This window comes from Mesoplodon mirus (genome assembly GCF_964341445.2).
Source record: "Mesoplodon mirus genome assembly, chromosome: 1".
Taxonomy (NCBI): domain Eukaryota; kingdom Metazoa; phylum Chordata; class Mammalia; order Artiodactyla; family Ziphiidae; genus Mesoplodon; species Mesoplodon mirus.
The window spans coordinates 192,520,191-192,545,189 of NC_138976.1; the positions used below are offsets into that span (position 1 = coordinate 192,520,191).

Here is a 24,999-nt window from a genome sequence, read left to right on the forward strand (position 1 = left end):
GGTTGATAGGAAGCCAGAAAATTTGGTAACAGCTTTTAAAGAATGCAAATATATTTAGCTTTGTGAGATTGCAAGTGTAAGCCCTGCTGCGCCCCAGAAGCAAGCAATCTGAAGGTGTTCCCCGGGGAGCAGTCACAAGAAAACAGTGCTTCAGATAAGTGTACAAGCTCCATTCTGGGAGATACCAGTGAACTGTAGTAAGGCAGAGTGAGGGTGGAGAGATGGCACCCCCAGCCTACCTTCCGCGAGAGCACATCCGTAGCCTCTAGATGTGTGCTGAACCTGAAGTCTGCTCTTAAGTCTTGTCCCTACTAGCAAATAGGCTTTTTTCATGTAAAGGCTGGGGCTGTGTCTCAGTCTGATGTGTAGTGGTACATCCTGGGGGTGGTATCCTGCCAAGAACTGTCTCTCCAATTGTTACAGTCCCATGGGACCCAGAAAAGAAATCCCTCCTGGCCTCCAGAGCCAGGTGATCAAGGAGCATCCCCTGAGTGGAGGCCAGAAAAATGGGATCTACTGTCTTGGAGATTCTGGGTCTCTGGAGCACATCAAAAGGAAAGTGTGAAGATGATGCTTACTGGCTGAGTGAGGCGGTGGGAAGAGTGCAAAGATGACACCATTTGAATAAAGGGAAAGAGGGAAAAGAAAAAAAGAAAAAGAAGAAGAAAAAATATATATATCGCAAGAGAGAGGAAGAGCAGGGAAGAAGGAGCCAGCTGGCTGGAGCACAAAGTTGTCACCTGCAGGAAAGGAAAAAGGGGAAAAAAGATGGCACCTTTCAGTTTTATCAAGGCAGAGAGAGAGCAGGAAGATGGCACCTGCCAGCCTCTGTCCCTGGGGAGTATTCCAGCAGGCCCCTGTTCCTCAGATTAATGCTGTAAAATTGGGAAGTGAGTCTCTTTCACAAAAAGTCAGAGTGCTTTTCAAACAAACAGAATATTATTTATGTATATGTAAGTTTATTTATTTATTACAATAATCTAGGAGGTAAGACTTTACAAATAAACAAATGTGCAGAAGTATGAACTAACTTGCTTGTGAATAACAGACCTGGAGCATGCCTCAGAGAAAGTGTGTAAAATGGCTCAAAACTAGAGAAAGCATAGAAGCAAACTAGCCACTGACACGGCACTAATAGAAAAGCTATCAAAAGTCTAAATCTGGGCTTCCCTGGTGGCGCAGTGGTTGAGAGTCCTCCTGCCGATGCAGGGGACATGGGTTCGTACCCCGGTCTGGGAAGATCCCACATGCCGTGGAGTGGCTGGGCCTGTGAGGCATGGCCGCTGAGCCTGCACGTCTGGAGCCTGTGCTCCGCAGTGGGAGAGGCCACAACAGTGAGAGGTCCATGTACCGCAAAAAAAAAAAAAAAAAAAAAAAAAAAGTCTAAATCTGAGCAGAACCAGGAAGAAAGGAAATCATAAGAGGGATGAGACCTTGCTAAATAAATACATTTTTATTTCCATAATTAGAGGTAAGAATAAGGAAGAGATGAAACTAATTCCTAGTGTCAAGCCTATGTAAGTGGAAAGGGTGTGATTTCAATTAACAAGAATTTCTTGTTTAGATTCAAAACAAGTATTTGTGTCAAAGAACCAATTCCAGTAGATTCCATGAGACATGCATATTTATATTCATTTTTCTGCATCAATGCTGTTAAGCTTTTAACCCATCCTTCTGGTGGGAAAGAAAAAGACATAAATATGAAATATCTTATCAAGCTTTAATTATGTTTACTTCTTGATTTAAAATTACTCTTTATTAAGTTAAAACGAAGATATTCTAGACTAACTCCAAAGCAGAATTGAAATGGCACACGAAAATGATCAAACATGATTCAAGCATCTCATTTAACTGAGATTTTACTACGTTTGTGTAATGATGTCTAAAATTGTGTTTTCATTAAACATAGCGGAGTAGAGCGAAACAGGGAGAGTCATCCTATAGACCTTGTTTGAATCTAAACATATTATCTATTACTGTAACTTTGAGAAAATCACTTAATTTGCATCAGCCTCAATGCCTTTATCTCTGAGAATAGTAATACCTATCTTGCATGGGGCTTGAGATCAAATAAGTTAAAACACAAGCAGAGTGTCTAGCAATTACAGTTGCTCAGTAAATAGCTCTTAATATTACCAATGGTCTCTGATGTGGGAAAACTATTACATAATAAAAAGATCCTTAATCGGGTATCTTTAAAATCAGGCTGAATGCAAAGAACTTCAGATTTTATGTCCTCCCTTTTTTTATTTTTACCCAGAGAATAATGCAATTCAGAAAAGAGAGGGAGAGATTAATTTCCACTTCAACTGAAAAGTCATCATTATAAGATTTTTTTCATCATGTGCTATAGTACATTAAATATAACCATAAAATCTTTGTTACCTCTCTATTGAAAGGTAGAATGTGGTGTCCCACTTCTTGAAGATGAGCTGATACAGTGGCTTATTCAATCAACAGAATGCCAGAGAAAAGGTGTTCTTGCACTTGTGAGGTTAAGTCATAGGAAGACTTACAGATTCCAGCCAAGTCTCTTGAGATGTTTACTTTGGGTGAAGCCACTCACTATGTAAGAGTTCAACTACTTTGAGATATCCAGGTTGCTAAGACTCCAAAACTACACCGAGAAATTTCATGGAGAAAGACAGAGACAGAGAGGAAACCAGCCCCAGATTTTTCAGCCTGTGCAGCCCAACTCAAGCCCCAGATTTGTGAATGAAGATGCCATCTTGGTTGGACATTTCAGCACCAAAAGATGTGACTCAAAGAAAACTTAGCCAGAACCAAGGCCCCAGACATATGACACCAGTCAAGTTGTCTAATCTATCTCCAATCATTCAAGCCACCACAGCTGAGGCCCAGTCATGATGGAGCAGAGATGAGCCATCCCCAGTATTCTTTATCTTTATTCTTAGCTCACAAAGTCCTGACTATAACAGCATGGTTTCTATTGTATCTACCACTGCGTTTTGGACTGGTTTGTTATACTGCAATAGGTATCTGGAATATATGTCTTGATCATTTCTTACAGTTCTAAAGCCACAGAACTCCTTTTACCCATATTCAGGGAGAATGCTATCTCTTGCTTATTTTCAGTCTCCCTTTGAGTCATAGAATCTGTTCAGAAGCTTCCTTGGACAGAGTCAGTAAAAGAAAACTCTTGATTACAAAACTCCATTATTACAACCAGGATAAAAGAACAGCCAAATCTGCTCACACACACCCCATTTTTTCACCACATCATAAACAATGGATTGGCCAAATTTTTAAGTGCTTGACTCTGTTTGAAAGTAAGCAGCTTTCCATCTTCAACCTCTTCCCCTCCAACTCAACTTAGAGTGATGCTCTAGTCAACCTCCGGACTTCCTGATGCACCTCCCATCTCTGAAATGAGAAGTGAAGAAAAAACATCTTCAGAAGACTGCTGATATCAAGACAAGGGATAGAACAAAGGCCAAAGCAGCAATATTGCCATCCAGAGGAAAAACTACTGAACCTACACTGCAATACTCAGAAGGAAAGTCAAGACATGAGAGAACTAAGTGTAAAGCACAGCTATATTGGTGGCTTCTATTTAAATAATCAAGGTCAATAAGTAGGTCTCTGGGATGATGATCCCTATACCCTGTTACTTGCACCAGAATTGGGACATAACCAGGAACAAATAGTTCAGGAAGCTAGCGTCATTGACACTGAGAGCCAACTACAGGGAACACCAAACATCCGGGGCTATTAATAGTTCATGTGCTTCTGTACCTAAATTTGGAATGACTGTAAGACTTTCTGAATCTTCAGGTAACTTGCATACTATTCTAATTATAAGCAATCATGCTCCCTCTTAAGCTAAACCATACAACTTCAGAATCAGGTGTTACTTCTTATTGGTACCACTGTCCACTAAGCAAAGACAGAAATACAGAAGTAATCCTGACCCCTGCCTTTCCCTCATATATTCCCCCTCCCCACTTTTCCCTCTTTCCCACATATTACTAGGTTTAATCCGTTCTGCTGCCTAGAGATCTGTTAAAGTCCTTCATTTTAATCATATTCCTTGGCCCTGATTCAGATCCTTGTCATCACTAGCCTAGGCTGCCCTCTATCTATTTCTGACCCTCCCATCTGAACTGTTGCCCTTCATATTCATCCTCAACACTACTATCAATATTATTTCTAAATTGCAAATTTGACCATCAACTGTCTAAAGACTTCAACATCTTTCCATTGCACTAATGATAAAGTCCAACTTCTAAACATGTCATAAAGGTCTCCAATTTTTGGCCTTGCTCTGCCAATTTAACTAATGTCTTTTTTTAGTAATTAAAATCTACTATCCTTGTTGTTTTATGAGTATTAGCAGTTGCTCTTCTCACTTTTGAAAATATTTCCCCCTTTCATTCACTTAGAAAACTCCTGTTCATCCTTTAAACCCCAAATGCAGTGAAACCGATTTTCTCTCTCACTCAAATCACTTTCTCCTCAAAACTGTAATTTTACCTCTGTGTAGCTCAATTGTTTGTTATACTCTAATGACAACAGATTCTTAAATATACTCATCTTTGTATCTTAATATCCGATAATATGACTGACATTTAACAAACGCTAAACATACTTGACACTTGAATTGATTGAATTGAATTAAACTGAATCAATCACTCTCAAGAACACTAACGATTGTGAGGGTTTCCTGCATCAAGAGTACAAATCACGCTGAATTTTCATAATACTGCTAGTCTTGATTGAGGCACAGCAAACAAGTTTACAACAGAGTTCCCCTGTGAAAAGAATAACTTCAGTAAAAGATAACAAATACACTCAGAAGTCCATAAAGGAGGCAGGGTAGTCTAGGGGATTCTGTTCTCATCCAAAGTCTTGCTGAGATTTGATTCAGAGGGGAAAGATTGATTTTTCTAGCTTAAGTTAAACAAGGCATGGAACAAATGTCAAAAGCAGGACATAGACTTAGATTCTTCACTGTCACACCAGTAAAGTTACCATCCTTCCATCTCCTTGAGAACAAACAAGAAAGCCTGCTGTGGACCGTGAACAAAACAACAACTGTGAATTTACACAGCTCCTTCAACTTCTAAGCTGTGTACTGAGAGTGAATTAGAGGTCTCCTCCAGATAGCATTGCAAATGAGCGTTATTTTATTTTCACCAAGCCTTTCAGGTGATACATGCGACAAAATCAGCAAAGTCAGTACTCACTGTGGCAGACAAAGTAACTATTATGTATCTGTCTTAAAAGTTCCTGTGATGTTCTGGCTAGTTTTGCTTAAGTACTATTTATAATATTTATGAGAAAGGAGGACAAAAATGAACCTGATGCTTTTGTGGAGAAGGAATTCCCTGGCTGAGCAGAAAAGCCTGCCAAAGTTTTGGTGTTTCTTGTTTGTTTGAAACAAGACTAAAAGACCATATAATGCAAGATGAAGCCATTAACAGTTAAAAGGGAGAGGACACACTAAAGAGACTCAGCCAGGGCCCTGGTAAATTATCAAAAATTGTGGGCTTTCTTAGTGAGAGTCTAGGATTTGAGAAATTCATGAGAAAAGGCGGAGGTCCCTGGGCACCTGAAAATGAGAATTGCTGCATTGAACTAGGCTGACTTTGGCATGGCATTTTGAAGAAGGTAGTCATATGGAATGTAACGAATAAATAGAGCATATCAGAGCCTGAAAACCTGAGAATAGGCTCCTGTGGGTGAAACGAGGTGAAGCACGGTGCTTGGTACACTATAAACCCTCAGTAACATTGGCTGGTTTTGAATGAAATGAAACCTAACCTGAATCCAGTCCCTACTCGGTAACAGCGGGGAAGATAATGGGTGCCTAGGCAACGTCTAGCAAGTTCTGGGCTAGAGGCGGCTCCCAACTGTTGCGTCACCAGGGGCCACAGAACTGAGTCGGGAAGGGAGAAGGGAGGAATCTGTGCGGAGGGTCATCCGACTGAGTCGGAACCGGACACTCTGGCAGGAAGTAGAAAGCGAAGAAAACGAAACGACCATTGGTGAATTTCAACACCACGTCGTGAATTTCAGATAATTTTCCACTTGTTTATTAAGGTGGAAAACTCGGATTCCAACGATGAAGGAGATGGAGTTTCGGCCCAACACATAAGTCAAACGGACCGATTGGTTCGGGAAGAAGATTTCTCCAGGTTCGTAAATAATCTGAGCGAAGAAGATTACGAACTTATGAGAGACAACAATCTTCTAGGCATTCCAGGTGAAAGTACGGAAGAAGAGTTGCTGAGAAGACTTCAGCTAATTAAAGAAAACGCCCCACAAGACTCAGATGAAAATACATGTATATTCTGCTTTTGGAGGGAATAGGATGGGATGAATAAGGAACTTCATAATAGGAAATAGTAACTTCATAATAGTAAATAGTAAATTATACAGAAGTGACTTACATTAATTTGGTAAGTAACTTCTCATAAAAAGAACTGGCATTTACTTGATTTTTGGTGAGCATGTCAAGGTCTGTTTGTTTGTTTTCCTGATTCACATCTGGGTTGTTTTAATTGGGAAACAGTGCAAAGTAGCCTATTTGTATTTTTCTTGGTTTTCTACCTCAACTGAAAGTCCCTCCTACTTCCTGAATTATTTTTTCTACATAGACATGTAAAAAAAGCAAACAGAAATATTCTCCACTGGGGACAATTGTGCTTTCTTCAACACCTGGGGACATTTGACAATGGCTAGAGATATTTTTGGTTGTCACAGGGGAGGCATGGGTGTTACTAGCATCTAGTGGGCAGAGGCCAGGGATGCTGCCAAAGATCCCACAATGCACAGGATAGCTCCCCAAAACAAAGAATTGTCCAGCACAAAAATGTCAGTAGTGCTAAGGCTGAGAAACCCTGCTCGAAACTCAGGTCTGGTGTCCTCCCTCCCAGTGTGAAGAAGAGGATTTTGCTGTCTAATGAAGAGGATACTATAATACTTTGGCTCTTGAATATGGTCTTATATGTACCATGCTAGGTTCAGTCTATTCATTTGATCTGACCTTCAATTTAATGTCAATTAAAAATCTTGGTAACATTAAGAAGTATTCAAAATGCAAACACTTTTAAACCTATAAAACTTGTTTATGTTTGGGCAATAACCTTATATTTTCAAACAGCTTATCTATTATCAAAAGCACATAAGTGAAGAGCCTACAAGTAGTCATGTTGGAGACTAATGGAAATTAGACAATAATGTAAATTGAACTAAACTACTAGCATTGTACCTTAACTGGTGTTTACCTTGTTTAATTGCATTAGTGTTTTGACAGTGGACAGAAAAAAAAGTCTTGACATTCCTCTGACAGTGGTACACAGGGCTGTGTATATGATGAAATACTGAAACATAGACTTCCTCCGGATTCCCTTTTTAAAAAATTCTCTAAGTTTATCTAGGATTAGCTCACTCTTTTTGGATGGAATCGAAACTTTTCTACCTTTACTTATAAATCCACACAGTGCAGTTTATAAAATATTAACTCTATAAATGTGAAATCAGTTGAAAACACCTGAGTATTTAAGTTCTCATTTTTTGTTTGTTTTTGAAACAAAGTTTCAGAGTGCTATTTTATGATGGTTCTAATTTTGGTAGTTCTTTTATGAATCCTCCCCATTTTTTTTGTTAACAGACAGAGGAGACTCTTCAGATGACGTGTCTAGTGGTGACTCTCTAATAGACTGGCTTAACTGTCCTGGACAAACTGAAAATATGACAAGTGGACAAAGAGAAAACCAATCTTGGAGAGAAGAGAGCCAAATTAATCCTAAAAGTGATCAGTTCATATTCAGTTTAGAAATAAATGCTAACCTTGATAATGGGAGTCCAAATCCAGAGAATGAATATGTAGCATCTGCAAGACTTCCCAGAAGAGAAAATATGGAAGACAGCCAAAGGCAAGTGGAAAGTCCACAATCTGAATCAATATTTACAAGACCATCTATGTCTGAACAAGATACAACTGAAACATTAATGGAATTCCCACCTACCACAAGTCAGCGAAGAGCAAGAAGTAGGAGCCCAGAGTATCGGAGAACCAGAGCAAGAATTGAAAGTTGGTCGCCTCCACGTTCACTTAGGGAAATTGTACAAAGACTTAATCATAGTATACCCTCTCAGAATTTTGAGCAGCCTCTGCTAAGTGAGAATGCGAGATTTTCTAGAACTGAGCACCAAGAAATATTGAGACAGCAAATGACTGGATTTGAGTTGCAAAATAGCGGTCTTATTGAAACTTCTAGAACAAGGAATGCCGTTCATGGAGAAAATTCTCCAGATACAACCAGCAGTGGTGAATCTTGGGGAATGAGGGAAATATATCCAACCATACCGTTCAATCTTGAAGTAGGACAAGTTCTTTCTGGAGCATATTCTCAGAGAGACAGCAGAGCTAGTAGAACTCAGTTAACATCTGAGACACCAAACAACACTGTCACTTCTGAAAGTGAACGAGGACTGAGGCATATGTATTCACATTCTGAGCAGGCAGGTGTGAGAGCTTATGTCAATACCATTAGAAATCCCGTTTGCAGAACGTTAAATACTAGCTTAAATGATACAACATCTGTTCCAATTCAGAGCATGTTAAGGCAGACAATGACAGAATTTAGTAACTCAAATAACCTTATGAACAGTGACAGTAATTTAGAGCATAGTGTCTCACCTCCAAGTCAAGACATGGAATGGCTAGAGTCACCTAATGGTAGTAGTAGTGGTACATTTGGTTCTGATTCAAATGCTAGCTATGATACCCATTCAAGTTCCACACTGAGTTGGCATTCAAGCCCCAATTGTACGTCTAGTTCCAGTTCTAGTCCTATTTCTGGTTCCAGCTCAAGTGATGAAAATTCAGGAATTAGATCACTGCTGTTTGAAGGCATTGAAGAAACAAACTTATCATCAGAGACCAGCCAAGGGGGTATACAAATTAGCCTAATAATATCTGATGAAAGTGACTCTGGGTCCTCCCATAATCTGCAAACTACAGGACTCACCAAAGCACAGATTGACAGCTTGGCTGTAAGATCTTTTGGTGAAAATGATACACTAAAAGCCTGTAGCATTTGCCTTACAGAGTACACAGAAAACAGCAAGCTTCGCATACTACCTTGCTCCCATGAATATCACATTCACTGCATTGATCGCTGGCTGTCTGAGAACTCTACGTGTCCGATTTGTCGTAGGCAAGTAGTGGATTCCAATGAGAGTGAAAATCCTGATCGATGAATTCTCAGCTATATAAAGCGTTATAGGGCTTCCCTGGTGGCGCAGGGCTTGAGAGTCGACCTGCCGACGCAGGGGACTGACAATAAAAATTAATTTCACACCATAGCAGTTCACTGAATTTCAATAAAAACTTAGCATGTGCACTGGGTTGGGATGTTCCTGATTCCATGGGAGAAATGTCTTAATATGATAAAATGAATCTAGATAGATCCTAGTAGTATTATCTCGTCATGTAAATCCCAGACATCTCTTAGCCCTGTTCAATCCTGGTTGTGCATGCAAAGAAACAGAAACCCAACCAAATATCAATAATTAAGAAGCCATTTAAGACTACATTAGAGTCATTCACATAAAGAAGTCATGTTACATTCCTAGAATGCCATAAAAAGCTTTGAAACCCTTCTCTTCCTATCTCTCTCCACAGCAGTTTATCCCACCTCCCTAACACTACCTTAACGTTTCGCCTATTCCCCACTACCAATGTATCAGTCAGTTCTAGCTAAAAACTGATGGCACACTTTAAAAGAGTGATGGAATAGCATTTAATGAAGAGACTAAAGTGTGTAAAGAATGAGGGGAAACCAAGGGATGATGAAATAGCCTGAGGCTAGCAGCTGTGAGAAGCCAGTATTATAACCACTAGGTTTGAAGGGGCATAGAGAGATAGCAGTTCCTGCAACCCAGAATGTCTTCGAGTTATAGGAGAAGCCCACCCAACAAGAGATGTAACCTTAGGAAATGGCATCCACTGCCAACCTAAAGTTTGGAAGGGGGCAGATCATGGAAATAAATACCCTTGCCTTCTTTCCTCCTGACTTCTAATCACTTATCAGTAGTTCATATTAACCAAACCCAACCTGAAGACACAGAGAGACTGGTCCATGAAGCTGATAAAGATCAGCCTCCTGGAATCACGAAGCAGGGTTAAGAAGGTAGCGAGTAGATCCGGTAAGCAAATCAGAGACCATCTACCACAACCAGCATTCCCAACTCTCTTCAAACCCAGCCTGTGTATGCTTTCTTGCCTCTTCCGCTTCCGCTTGTTCTCTATTCCACTCTATGACTCAGCTCTTTAACAACCCTCTCTATTTTCCTTTCATTTGCTCAGATCTTGTATTTTTAAAAGTGATAAGATGACAAAGCCTTAGAACTTAATTACCTTTCTCTTAAACATGTCACACTTTGATTTGCTGTGATTGTAAACAACTAAGGATAAAGGGCAGTTATAGGTATGTCTTTAATTTTTGCTTCTTCAATATATTCAAGCTTCAATTTCTTTCTATATATGTTTAGTTCATATAATTAATTTTTAAAACAGATTCTAATTTCTTATAAAGGGTTTTATGGTTTATATATGACTCAATCATATGATTAAGAGTGAATTCATGTGAATGACCCAAAGGAGCCAATTGCTGCTTGGAGCCTCACAAGCTGCAATATGAAAGCCTTAAAGGTAAAACTTGGCTTCAAGAAACATGTCTACATAGTTCAATTCTAACTGTCCACAGAGAAACCATCACCCAAAACCCCGAGTATTTGAAATCAAAATTTAGGTCATGCTTCCTTCCAACCTAAACATAGTGAAGGATTTTTGTCCTAATTCAGCCTGAAGGCTATTTTTGGGGGGTTGTATTGGCCAGTCCAGAAAATTTTGCTTAAATTTTTCAATCCTGGTATAGGTGAGAGTACATTGTATTATAACCTAAAGCAATAATCAGAAATTTTGTGCAATGTGCAGCCTATACAAATGTAGGCAGTGTTAAGTATACACCTTCTCTAAAAAGTTAAAGTCAGAAACATCACTGACCTTTCTTTTCTATGTGAATTGCTGGCAGCCACAGTATTTGCACATAACTACAAAATATAAATGGGGAGTGGTGGTGAAGTTTTTGAAAACATCTTTGAGGTAGCATATTTTTCACACAGAAGATATCTGCATGGCCAGAAATGAAGGCTTGGATCAAACCTCTGAAATTTACATTAACTTCTGAAAGTTGTTTGAATAGTCTGATTTTTAGGAAGTATTTTTGATATCAGATATACTTCATTTAAAGTGAGTAGAATAATTATAACAGTACTTGGCTTTCATGCTAACCTAACAGATTAAAACCTTCCAAAGGATGATAATTGCTTAATTAATGCTTCAGTATATTCACATGCACCTTCTGTGGTCGACAGAATTCTAAGATGATGCCCAATGATCTTTGTAGGAGCCCCTCCCCTTGAGTATGAGACCTGTGAATGTGATGGAATATCATTCCCATTATTAGATTATGTTATATAGCACAGTTGATTGGGAGCTTATCCAGAGTGAGCCTGACCTAATCAGGTGAGCACTTCAAAGGCACAGAGAGGACTTCTAATCCAGATAAGATGGGTTATACTTCCCTCTCCCTGCTCCCCCTTTATACGCACAACTATATATCCTGGAAATAATATGAGACAACCAAAGGAGATCTCTGAAAGGTCTAGAGAAGGTGAATTGCCTAGGGACCCTCAGAATGGATGAACAGCCTCATGGCAGGGCACCTTATGACCCTCTACCAACAAAAAAATGTGATCCAGGCCCAGCATTTCCTAACTCCCAACTTAGTAACAGGAAGTGGCTCAAAGAGGCTCTTCCTCCATCACATCAAATGGGAATCCCCCAAACACCAGGCGAGCCTTGCAGAACCTGCAAGGACGAACAATTGGAAGCCCTGATGACACTAAGTGACCAGGGAAAGTGCTTTCCTTCCCCACTGGGCCTGAGATCCCCCTTCACCACCCAGACACATCAGTGGCTAAGGGTCCCAGCAAAAGTGCTCCTACCACAAAAAGCTCCCACCTGGACAATGCTCTCCTCAGATGGGCCTGAGACTCCTCTCCCCTCCCCAGAAACATCAGGCAACTTGCTGGTACCGGCAACGGAGATCCCTCCACAGAAAGCTCTCAACCTGGTAAGCACCCTCCACTCCTTACAGTCCAGGGAGACCCTGTCACAAGTGCCTGGCCCAGGAAGGACTCTTCATCACGTGTTCCAGAGATTCCCTTCCCTCACCAGAAGCACCAAGTGCCGTATCCTGGGGAAGCTACTTCAGACCCCATAAGCAGCATGAGAAGGGACCAGAGGTAACCCCACCTGCACAAGAGAAACAGACCATAAGAGTACCACAAAGGGTCAGAAAATTAGGTGATCATGGAACCACCATCCATAAAAGTACAGGAAATGTGTGCCAAACCTATAAAGAGTGAATGCCTGCTAAAAATAAAAAGAAAACAAAACACTTTAAATAGGGACCAAAGTATCCTAACATAATAGCCAAAATGTCCAAAAGACAATAAAATATCACTACTTATACCAAGAACCAGATACATGACAGCTTGAATAAGATGTGACAGATGATTCCAACAGAGATGAATTAGATGTTAGAATTATCTGACAAGGGTTTAAAAATGCTGATTTCAGACCTTTAAGACCTTGAACACAGAACCTAGTCACTCCATGCCAGTATCCCAACCTATAGCACTGTGAGCTAATAAAGGGATGCTGTTTTAAGCCATTACATTTGTACTAATTTCTTATGCAGCAACAGACAACTAATACAACTTCTCATCTAGGATCCATCCTGTACCTAGAAAATGATTATAATGAGTCCTAGACAAGTAAATGGCTTAATGTCTTGGTTCTAGGCCCACTATAACATTATATTCTACCATTTTTCCCAAAAATGGAATCCCTAATTCCTGCTACTGAAGCTGCTAGAAGACAGTATCCTTCCTGTTTGAACAACCACCAATATCGTATCGCTCTAACTTTACTTCACATCACCCTATCTCATTCTACCAGTGTATGCTGCTTATATCATAAACCCAATTTAACACTCTGACTTTGAAACTATAGAGCCACTTATTTTGCTCTCAAAGCGATTGCTGAGTATTATATTGCTCTTCCAAATCATATTCCTCTCTGTCTGCCCTGACAAATCAGAAATGGAGAAGATTTGTACCTGAATCTTCTGAGCTCAACCTGATACGTTTTTTACATTACAGTATATCAGTTTAAATACACAGCATCACTGTGGTTGTGAGCATAAATATTTCCATCTTAAGAATTTTCTCTGTGTTTTCTTGGTAGTTTTTAAAACATTTGTTTATTTTGGCCTAATTCCAAAAAAAAAAACCTTGTCTGAATAACAAATTCTTTTTGAAAGTAGTTATAGCCTGTGGATAAGTTTTTGATAGCAATATAAAGTCTATCTTTTTTGGCTAACCATGAAAATAAGTTGTGCTCTCAATATTCCATGAAGAATTAAGTATAAAGATTCTTTTGTAAATGCAAACAAGCCTGAGCATCGAACAACATGAACATCAAAACACTGCATGTACTGGAAAGTTCACAAAGAAATGTGACGTTTCTGTTAAGTAATATTACTTGTTATCCATATGCAATACTTTGAGATCTTCAGTATCTTCTTTACTACAATTTACCAAACATTTCATGTCTTTTCATTATTTGAGAGGTGAATGTATACTCCCTTCAATGAGAAGTTCCTGGTATGAGAATTTCGAATGGAAACTGAACTGCATTTCTTTTCTGTCACTTCATTTAAGATTTGAAAATTCTTTACCATCCTAACTCAGGCTTTCTCCCTATGAAATAAGAGGCTCTCCTTTGTGTGATATTCAAAACTCTCCATTTTTAAGCATCAAGCCAGCATCTTTAACATCACTGCAAAAATGTGGAGATTTGGAAAAGCATGTTGGGGAAAATCCTTTTTCTCTCATCCACCATTCGTAGAGGACAGACACTAATTATAAGCCAACTCTGGGCTCTGGGTTCTCCATTCTCACATCACTAGTCACAACACAGTTATCTACCATCCCTGGCCTTGTCATCTTCTATTCTGGAAGTGTATTTTTTTTTAGTAGCACTTGTGACTATCTATAACATTTTTTATTTATCTTGTGCTTGTTTTCTTCCCCATTCCTATCCCAAAATAGAAGCTCCAAAAGATCTTTCTTTTTTTTAAAAATTACTACTACATTTCTAAAAACTAGAACAGTTACTGGCATACACACACACACACACACTCACACATACACACTGCTTCAGAATTTTTGGCCACTGTGAGCATCCCAGACTTATTTTTCACCCTTTATTCTCCAAAGATAACTTATTTTAATACTGTTACCTACCATCCAGGACTTGATGTATTTCAACCTAGATCTCTCTCACTTACTTAACATATTTGTATAGTGTTTCTTGCCTATTAAGTTATAATATCTGCCAACCCTTTTCTAAATCACTATTTCAGGCATTCAACGCTGACCAAGAATGTGCCATGTGCGATGCTGGGTGCTAGGGTTATAGTTACGAAGTACAGCACTTATCATGACGAAATGTATTACATTTTAAAGAAGGCAGATGAATAAACATACAGTACCACTCTATGTCAGGGATGCCCTGACACAGATTCAGATACAGGATAAAATGGAATGATCTAGGAGGAGAAATCTACACTAATAATTCAAACCTCCTTAAAGATGGGTTATATCTGAGTTGTATCTTACAGGACTAGTAGCAATTAGCCAATGAAATGAATTCATTAATTTTATTCTAAGCAAAATAAACACTGTATGCAACAGTAAAGATGCACTGAAAATTTAGGGCTCAGTAAACAGTAAGTATGAATCATCATGCTCTGGGGTAGAAGAGGAAGAGATGTAAGTACATTAGCAAAAAATGAAGAGATGAGGCCAAAGAGGTAACAAGTGGTTTTGTGTATCAGGCTGAAGAGTTGAACTAGATCTTCTAAGCAATGCACAGTCAACATGATTTTTCTAATAGGAATAAAATTTTTCAATTTTTAGAATGGTCATACTAGCAGGGATATGAACAGATTGTCAAAATTTAGATTGTCCCACTTATGGATTTACGGCATTAACTGGAAGAAACAAGTATAAAGTCCTGATATAATGGTGAGACAGTTGAGATATGGATGCATATAGATTCAAGTAGTATTAAAGAAGCACAATAAAATTTGGTGGCTGCTTGGATAATTTAAAGATGACCTTAAGTTTCTGGTTTAGGTGACTGAGTAGATGGTGAGAAGTTCCACTGATATAAGAAATGCAATATAACTTGTTTGTCATAGTAGAGGAATAGATGACAATTCAGCTGGAATCTCTGAGATTTGAGATGTCAGAGTGATATTTTAGTGGCAATGTTCATCTCGCTATCACGGAATATCAAGTATGCTTCTAAAATCAGGATAAAGATGCCAGACAGAAGTCAAAGAAGTATGAGGTATTGCCTGTGAAAGTATGTTCCATGGTAGTAGTGGAGGGAGATGGATGGAATCCTTTGGAACAGGAGCAATTATAAAGTAAACAGACATAAAGAAGCTAGCAAAGATAATCAAGACAGAAAAATGAGAGGTGTAAAGATAATCATAAACACAGAACTCATGGTCTTCATTCGTAAATATGAAGAGAAAACAAAATATCTCTAGATGTTAAGAAGAATGCAAACTCCTAGGAAAGCAAGGGTTTTGTAATTTTGACTACAATAGTCATAGCACTCAAAAAATACTGCCTTGCCCAAAGTCGATGTTCCATAAATATTTGTTGAGATATTTGAGATAGGCATGATATAAGAGAGAATAAGATAAATATTAAAAATAGCAAAATAAATCCTGGGAGAAATAGGAATAATTCATGGACTAGGAAAGAACCTGAAAGGCTTAGTTTTACCATGAACAGATGGAGGCCTGCCACTATTCTAAACACATACAAATGTTGAAAGAATAAGTCTTTGGCAGGAACTGTGACAAACACACTGGCCATTATAGATCACCTGGAAACAGTCTTTACATATCTTTTTTAAAAGGCTCCTTTTTAAAAGAAAGAATTGGTAAGAGGGTGGTTAAATGCCTTTCTGTCAGGCTTTTTGTTTGGAGAAAAAGGTGTAGGTGAAGTAACTCTGCCCCACATAGACTTTCAGTCTACGTCTCCCTCTTGCCATCCTGAGTTACTCAGGAGTTCTGCTGGGCACATATATATCTCAGAAGCTGAAGCCCCCTCCTTGCATATTATAGTAGTGGGCTTCCCTTTCTTTCAGATTTCACCGTTATTATGATAGGTTTTTGAGAGGCAAAGGTAATGGCTACGTATGCTTACATTCACAAACATCTTGAAGCAGAGCCCATTTTCTTTTGTATTTTGAAATCTAATATAAAGGAATTTAAAAATTCAGCAAGAGGGAAAGGGTTTCCGAGTATTTGAACTTGAAAGAGTATATACCCATAACTTCATTTTTGCAAGAAAATTAGCTTCTTGAAATCTTATGCAATTGCTGCCATGGTCATTGTATTAATTTTAAGTTGTAATTTTAGAGAACACTTACAAATTAGTTTAAAGGCTAGAAAGGAATTTATTGACTCACAATACAACAAAGTTTGAAAGTGCTGATACTTTCAGACACAGGTCAGTGTGGGGTCCCAAAGATATAAATAGAAAATGTTTCTCTGACTTGGATATTCTTCCCTCTGCAGTTTGTTTTGTTTGTTTTGTTTTGTTTTGTTTTGTATTATTTTGGGGAAACCTTTCTCCAAGGGGTGGCAAGAAAAATGACCAAACACAACTCTATTTTTGTATATTACCAATTTACTGAACCCAGGCAAAGAGACAGCCTTTATACAAAAGACTGACTCAGCTTGGGATTTCTGTTAAAACCTCAAGTTCAGGGAATTCTAACTGGCCAGGTCTTGGTCACATGCCCAGCACGAGAATATGGAGGTGGGATCTCCAAGCCAAACCAGATGGAAATGTGGACAAATTCACCAAAAGTAGCAATGAAGGTCTTCTAAGGGTTCTCTTGTTTTTCACACTCTTCTGGAATCAATTCTGGTGGTATACATTTTACTAGGAAATAATCAATTTCATCCAGTTTTTAGATTTTTACAGCATATTTATGTTCCGTGCATCATCCTAAATTTAATATATTTCCCTTTGTGTTATTTTTCTTTCTGTTCCTATACTTTATACCTTGGCTTTCTCCCTTTTTCCTTCATCACAATATCAAATGACATTCGATAAACTCTATATTAAGGTTTGGTTGGACAAGTAGAACCACTAGAAGGACTTTATTATAGAGATTAAACCTTACATGATAGTGGGGCTTTGTTAAGCAGTCTATGTAAATCCACTGTCCCTGCCTCTTGGTGCCAGTCCTGAAGTCAGTAGGGCTGGATGTCAGGAATGAGAGATGATCTGAAGTTAGAAGATCAAGGATAAGCTGGAACCTTCAAAGATAATCTATAATCCAACTAGATAAATGAACTGAACACCATATTAAAAGGATTATACATCATAGCCAAGTGGGATTTTTGTGTAAAATGGTTCAACAGACAAAAATCAATCAATGTGATACACCACATTAACAGAATGAAGGACAGAAAAACCACATGATCATCTCAATTGATGCAGAAAAAGGCAGAAAAAGTATGTTCATTGGAGTTCAAAACTCCATAGAAAGTTTAAATAACATATTTGATAAAACTGAATTTGAATTTTATAAGTTGAAAATAAGCCAGAAAAAATGATGAGATTAAATGAAAATGTGAATGATAAAGGAATAAAAGATAAAACGGAAGACCCACATTCATCTAATAATATTTTTAGAAGGTGAGATTAGAGTGAATTTAACAAGTATTTGAAGAAATAGTACTTCTCAGAGATTAAGTTAGAAATAAATACTCCGATAAAAGAAGTGCATGGAGTCACCAGTAAAAGAAATAAAAACAAATACATGACTATATCCTATATCGTATACCTCACCTCAGCCTGATTCTTCCTTTGTTCCACATTAAAAGAATGTGCAACACTGGCAGACTACTTATATATACAAACTGACAGTGTATCACTGTGTTCATGATTCCAACAAATCTATCCTCCACCTCTCTCCTTACTCCAGCAGGTGAGAATATTCCTAAAGCAACCCTTTCAGTTCTCCCACAGGCTAAACCCATGGATGAATTCTTTCTCCTTTCTTCACATTCCCTCCCCATAATTTTGAGATCCAGTTTACAGAACTTCCAGAGGTCAAATCCCAGCTTGATCATGCATTCTCATATTGAATCGCCAGCCTTCCCTGCTTCACTGCTTTTGCCCTGCAATCCTGTTCACTTACATTGTACTCTCTAATTAAATAATAGCACATAAACTCTTGGCCTGAGGCTCTGCTTTCTGGGGAACCAAGGCTAAAAAACAGCTGGTAAACCACATCACATAATGGCAAAGAGGAAAGTCTACAAAGCAACTTGGAAGAAAGAAAGAATATCAAATAAAAAGAGCAATGAGACTAGTAGCAATCTTCTCATCAGTAACAATAGATGCCAGAAGATAAGTGAAAGCACTATCCTTAAAGTACTAATGGAAAAATCACTCTTAACCTAGAATAGAACATTTAACTAACCATATTAAAAAATGAAAGAGATGACATTTTCAGACAAAGACAGAAATTTCTACCGATAGATCTTCAATACTAAAACTTCCAAGGAATAGGTTTCTTACTGAAAGGAATTAAACTCACCGTGAAGAAGTGGGATTAAAAAACAAACTGAGCAAAGAAAGTGATATACATGTAGATAAATCCAAGAAGTTTAACTGTTAAACACTGTGTAATTGTGTGACTAATTTGGGGGCCAAGTCAAAAATAAAGTGCAATTCAATGGAATATTACTCAGCCATAAAAAGAAACGAAATTGAGTTATTTGTAGTGAGGTGGATGGACCTAGAGTCTGTCATACAGAGTGAAGTAAGTCAGAAAGAGAAAAACAAATACCGTATGCTAACACATATATATGGAATCTAAGAAAAAAAGAAAGCTCATTAAGAACCTAGTGGTAAGATGGGAATAAAGACACAGAATTACTAGAGCATGGACTTGAGGATATTGGGAGGGGGAAGGGTAAGCTGTGACAAAGTGAGAGAGTGGCATGGACATATACACACTACCAAACGTAACATAGATAGCTAGTGGGAAGTAGCCGCATAGCACAGGGAGATCAGCTAGGTGGTTTGTGACCACCTAGAGGGGTGGGATAGGGAGGGTGGGAGGGAGGGAGATGCAAGAGGGAAGAGATATGGGAACATATGTATATGTATAACTGATTCACTTTGTTATAAAGCAGAAATTAACACACCATTGTAAAGCAATTATACTCCAATATAGATATTTTTTTAAAAAAGAAATTAGAAACTAAAATAATAATAATAATAAATAAGTACAATTAAAATAGAGATGATAATTACATGGAGATGATATAAAATACAATCAGAACCAATGCATGGAAACTCATCAATTTTGTTTTCTGTAAGGGTTAGAGCTATTAAATATAAGACTGTGATCACTCAAGTAGGAATGTTCGACCTTTAATTACTAAAAATCTAGAATTAGAATAGATAAACTCCAAATCTGTTGAGGGGAAAAACATAACATTGAATGAAAAATGCAAGTTACTAATGGAAATATATTATTTATGCAAGTTCAAAATATAAAAGAGTAGAATAGGATTTCTAACTATAAGCAAATTCTTGATTTACAAAATATGGATGCTAGAGTATAGTCAAACTTTAGACCGTGTGTAACTAAGCAGCAAGGAAAATGCCATGGACTTTGAGAGCTCTCATGTGTATCACTAATATTTTATTCTAAAACAAGGTACCAATCAAATAGGGAAAAATCACATCTTGACTCTGAGTTTTGGATATACTAGTGATTCTGTGCTGTTTTATTAAGTTTAAATAGTTGTAAACAGTAAAAGTTAAAAAAAATCTGTAATGGATCAATGTCCTTTACTAAGTCCTGAGTCTTAGATCATGCTTTCTCCTCCTCCTTGGGCCAGTCCTTCTCTCTTCCTCCTTTTCCTTTTATCTCTAGTACATAACCTTGTATATGGAACATAGTAAGTACACATTAAACATGTGTTGACATGAATAATTCACATGAATGAGCTTTGCAAACTAAAGCCATTATCCTAAACATAAACTCCTCACAAAATAGCACAATTGTCTTCCAAGAAGTGAACCACTATAATAAACTCTGTTATGTGCTACAGAGTACCTCAACATTAGTAAATGTGAAAATATGTACCATAATTAGAAAGCTATCTTAAAGAACATTAAAAACAAAAGAAACAATTAACTAGCATCAGTATATTAGGTAAAAATTGCTTTGTTAGATGTCTTTCCAGAAAACTGCTAGACTACAGAAAATTGTAGACAGGAATTTTCTAAATATGATTCTGACGTGAATCCTGTAGACCTATTTTTGCAAATAAAAGTTTCTGTAGAGAAAGTGACATCATATAACACTGGTGGAACCAAAGCTTCTATGACTAAAGTACTTACTGGTGCACAATTACATATAACTTTGGTGGGAGACTATTAAATATCTAGCATGCGAAGGTAATCTATTAATCTAAGAGTATAATTTTTAAGAGAGGTGAGAGTAGAAGGTCAATTTTTATGATAGCATAAATGCTATCAGGATTGCACTTGTGTTACTATTATAAAGTAGGACACTCGCAGGTACAAAAAAATAGGTTTCTCAAGTGTGGAAGGTGAAAGAAAGAATAATGGAAATTTTAGCTTTTTGAACATAAAAATGTGAAATATATGCTTTAGCAATGAAAATGAAACTACAAAATAATCGTTTTTATTAAAAATATTTTCTTTCCAGTTACTAGGTCTTGCTAGAATAATTTTAACCAGATCATTTAATTCCCATTTCAATCCATTCTATATACCCGATTTGGTTATGATTTCTAAAAGTAATATGTATTCCCCCCCACACCGCAATATTGCACACAATATGAAAAGAGAATATTAAGCTTACCGTGAGATTGAGTAAAACCTATCATTATGCAGTGTCCTCATAATGAGATTGCATAGTATAAAAAGAACAAAACAGAATTGAAATAATGTATGAACATCCATATGTTAAGGTTAGTTCTACTTGGGTGACACATTATACAATAATTCCGTGAAATTAATTGGAGAGAAATATCGCAAGACTTGAAAAAAAAATCCAAATTCACAGACATTAATCTACTCTAGCATTAATTTTACTACTGTTCTTTAAAAATACTGTGAACCTTTCTTGAAAATCTATTCTAAGTCAAACTCTCTGTCATAGTCAACTATGATTTTTGTACATTTATTCTATGGACTCAAGGAGAGAACTGAATGCTGATATCAGAATGTCCCTTGAGTCCACAGATAGATTCATTGACAATCATCTATATACATAACAAAAAAACATGAGCTGATACTCACTACACGCAACACTTTTGGTATTCATACTTAGAGTGTTTCCTTCAAATTGATGTTCCATAGATTTTTGGTATACAATTATTTATGGAAAAAAAGATGAAATATTAAAATCTCTAACATCGCATAAATACACATACAGTTGATAATGTCTATAAGCAGTTAAACCAAATTTTTAATTCATATTTTATTTTTTGCATTTTTGTGAGAAAAGTATCAAACTCAAAGAAATGTTGAAAGACCAGTATAATGAATAAATATACCAACTATTAATGTACCACAATGCCAGTTTTCTCTCTCTCTCTCACTCTCCAAACACAGACACACACACACACACACACACACACACATACACTCACACACACCTATGTCTCTTTTTTCAAACAATCTGATATTAGCCTGAGGATATTATACTTCACCTCTAAATACTTCATTATGCCTGAAATGAGGATACAAACCCATATCACCACTACCACACTTATGAAAATTAACATTAATTCAATTCTATCATCCATTATACAAAAGTGGAGGAAAATTTGGGACCCCAAAATATGCCTCTTTGGCATAAGAATTATTTTAGACTGGTTATTTTTTAAAAAAGAGCAGACTCAGGAGAAACTCAGAAAACCAAGTAGAAGTTACCCTTTTGTAAAGGACATTTACAAGGGGAAATCTCCATTTGTAAGGGTGTCTCCCCCTCTATATCAGAACAGGAAGGATGACTCTAAATCTCTAGAAACTCTTATCAGTAGAGAGGAAAATGTCTTAAATCTGCATAACAAACATCTTTATTTACTGTGCTTTGCCCGGTAACCTCCCATAACTGCCCCCCCACACTAAACATCTTCTTTGTCTTTAGCTGGAGATGGTATCTCAGGTGGTGGCTTGGGCCATTTTGGGGAGATACTCAGTTTTCCTGGGTACCTCCCATGTATATAGGAGGTATACCTGTTATTAAAATTCTGTTTGGGGACTTCTCTGGTGGCACAGTGGTTAAGAATCCACCTGCCAATGCAGGGCACATGGGTTCGAACCCTGGTCCGGGAAGATGCCACATGCTGCGGGGCAACAAATCCCGTGCACCACAACTACTGAACCTGCGCTTTAGAGCCTGCGAGCCACAACTACTGAAGACCGCATGCCTAGAGCCCATGCTCTGCCACAAGAGAAGCCACCACAATGAGAACCCGCGCACTGCAACGAAGAGTATCCCCAACTCACCACAACTAGAGAAAGCCCGCATGCAGCAACAAAGACCCAATGTGGCCAAAAATAAATAAAATAAAATAAATAAATTTATTTTAAAAATTCTCTTTTTATTCCTGTTACTCTGTATTTTATTATAGGAGGATTAAAGGGGAACACATTTTTCTACCCCAAAAGATGTCTCTTTGGCATAAGGATTATTTTGAGTGAAAGATAATCAAAATACATCAGATTCAGGAAAAGCCCTTTACCTGCCCCTCAACAGCTTAAATTTACATTGGAAAGGGAGCCTGTACCAGGAAAAAAGCTATTACCAGAGAGAACTTTTTACCTAAGAGACTTACTTGCGTAACAGGGCAAACTTTGTTTTCTAAACATCTCTTTCTTCCTGTGAATGGCCTTCTTTCCCTTTGTACCCCCAGACCCCTACCCCTTTCCTTAGCTCAGAATGTTATATAAGCTTCAATTCCCTGGCTGCCTTTTGGGGCTCTTATTTTTATGGGACTCCCATACATATAAAATTAAATTTGTTTTTCTCCTGTTAATGTCTTAGGTCAATTTGATTATTAGACCAGCCAAAGAACCTAGAAGGGTAGTAGGAAAATGTTTCCACTCGAGTTGGCAACCATGAAGCGACCTTCACTGGCTGGACACTGCTCACTCTGGCTGCTGCAGCTGAGAGAACCTGGGACCTCTGACAAAAGCCAAAAGAAGAAATCTCATGTCAGTCTCCCAGATCTCTGCCTGCAGGGTCTGATGGAAGTGAAGGTGGTGAGAGTCCTTTGCTTTTTCTAAATTTAGATTAGCAGGAGAAAATATTTGGGTGAATTCGTTCCTTAGGAACACCTACTCTGGTAAAAATTTGATATGAGTACTCTTGTTTTCTATTGATTCTTTTCCTACTGTTTCTTTTCTTTGTTTATGTCTTTTGTGTCATTTGCCATAAGGATGAAAACCACAGTGTATAACAGAGGCAAAAGTCCTATAAGCTTGTCATTTGAGCCTGCCTCACAGACTGGTGAGTTCCCAGTTCTCACCAGACAGGCACTGTGAGTTAATGTGCACATGAGGTAAAGGCTATGACTAATGGAATTTCAGAAGCAAGCCACAGAATTGGTGGGCACAGTCGAGCACTTAAAAGCTGTTAGAGCACTTGCAACCTAACTCCAAGACCCCCAGGTTAGGATAAGTTGGTCATGAATGGGTTAAATTGACTAGGTCACCACCAACCTCAAGAAAATTTCCATGTCATGAGGTACATGGTAAAATACCACAATCCCCAATCCAGTGGCACATGCCTCTTAGCTATCAGTTTGGCTCCAAGAGACCCAAGGCTTAGCTGAAGCCATTCATGTGTACATGACAAACAAAAAAAGAGGTGCAGGAAATTTTCCTTTTGTGTTGTTCTATGCTTAAGAGCTTAGCTTTATGACCAGTGAGAATATCACGTCTAGTCTCCACCACCTGGAAGGTACCTATACTTATGTGCATTTCCAGTTGAAAAGACTGGGATTCCAAGTGCGGTAGCCAGTTGATCAGAATCACTGGTAACAATCTGGGCTTGCAACTGGCATCTCTTTGTCTGACTATGCCAGCTCTCAGGGGAGTCTGTCACAAGGGGCCCTGCGCCATAAGGGGCCTTTGTCATCTCAACCTTCATTGTCTCATTCTAGATATTGTTAGGGCTGCATGTTTGCAGTCTCCTTTGGGACATTTCTTGCATCCATGGTTAAGCCATAAAAAGTCTTATTGGTTTGATTTGATATTGAGATTAATATAAGATCCTACCTGTCAATTGCCAGACAATGGGAGCTTCGAATTGGCTATATTTAAGTGTAATGGCTATTGTTAGGGACTCCCTTAATAAGACGAGAGAACAGAAATTAGACTCAGAACAAAAATAACATCTACACCTGACATAAATTCCCCTTTTTCATCCTCTTATACATTCCTTTACCCCCAACTCCCTGTCCCTGACCCTCCAGAACTTTCGGCTCTCTGGACATCTGGTCTAAACCCTACCTCTCAAAATCCAACTCCATCACCTCAGTGAACTCCCTTAGGTCCCCAGATTCCTCCAACTTCCCCCCAAATCCATTAAACATCAAGTTGCCTGTTTTGACTTCCCTTTCTTTACAAGATTTACAGAGAGCACTCTGGCCTAACCTCTAGGCCTGGGGTATACAGATTAGGCATTAAAATACTAAAAACAAGGAACTGAATTCAGAACAAGTACCAGAGACAGAT

General features: G+C 38.1%; 1 protein-coding gene across 1 annotated transcript in view; it reads left to right on the forward strand.

Annotated features, from left to right (window-relative positions):
* Positions 1–24,767, forward strand: part of LOC309806979 (E3 ubiquitin-protein ligase RLIM-like) — a gene marked incomplete at both ends in the record, with an annotated part of 36,866 nt that extends 12,099 nt beyond the window's left edge. Inside the window, 3 exons of the mRNA XM_082626096.1 lie at positions 6,064–6,307; positions 7,637–8,529; positions 24,738–24,767. Of these exons, the coding sequence (XP_082482222.1) occupies positions 6,064–6,307; positions 7,637–8,529; positions 24,738–24,767 (1,167 nt within the window). The remainder of the gene's footprint in view (positions 1–6,063; positions 6,308–7,636; positions 8,530–24,737) is intronic.
* Between the last annotated feature and the right edge of the window lie 232 nt (positions 24,768–24,999).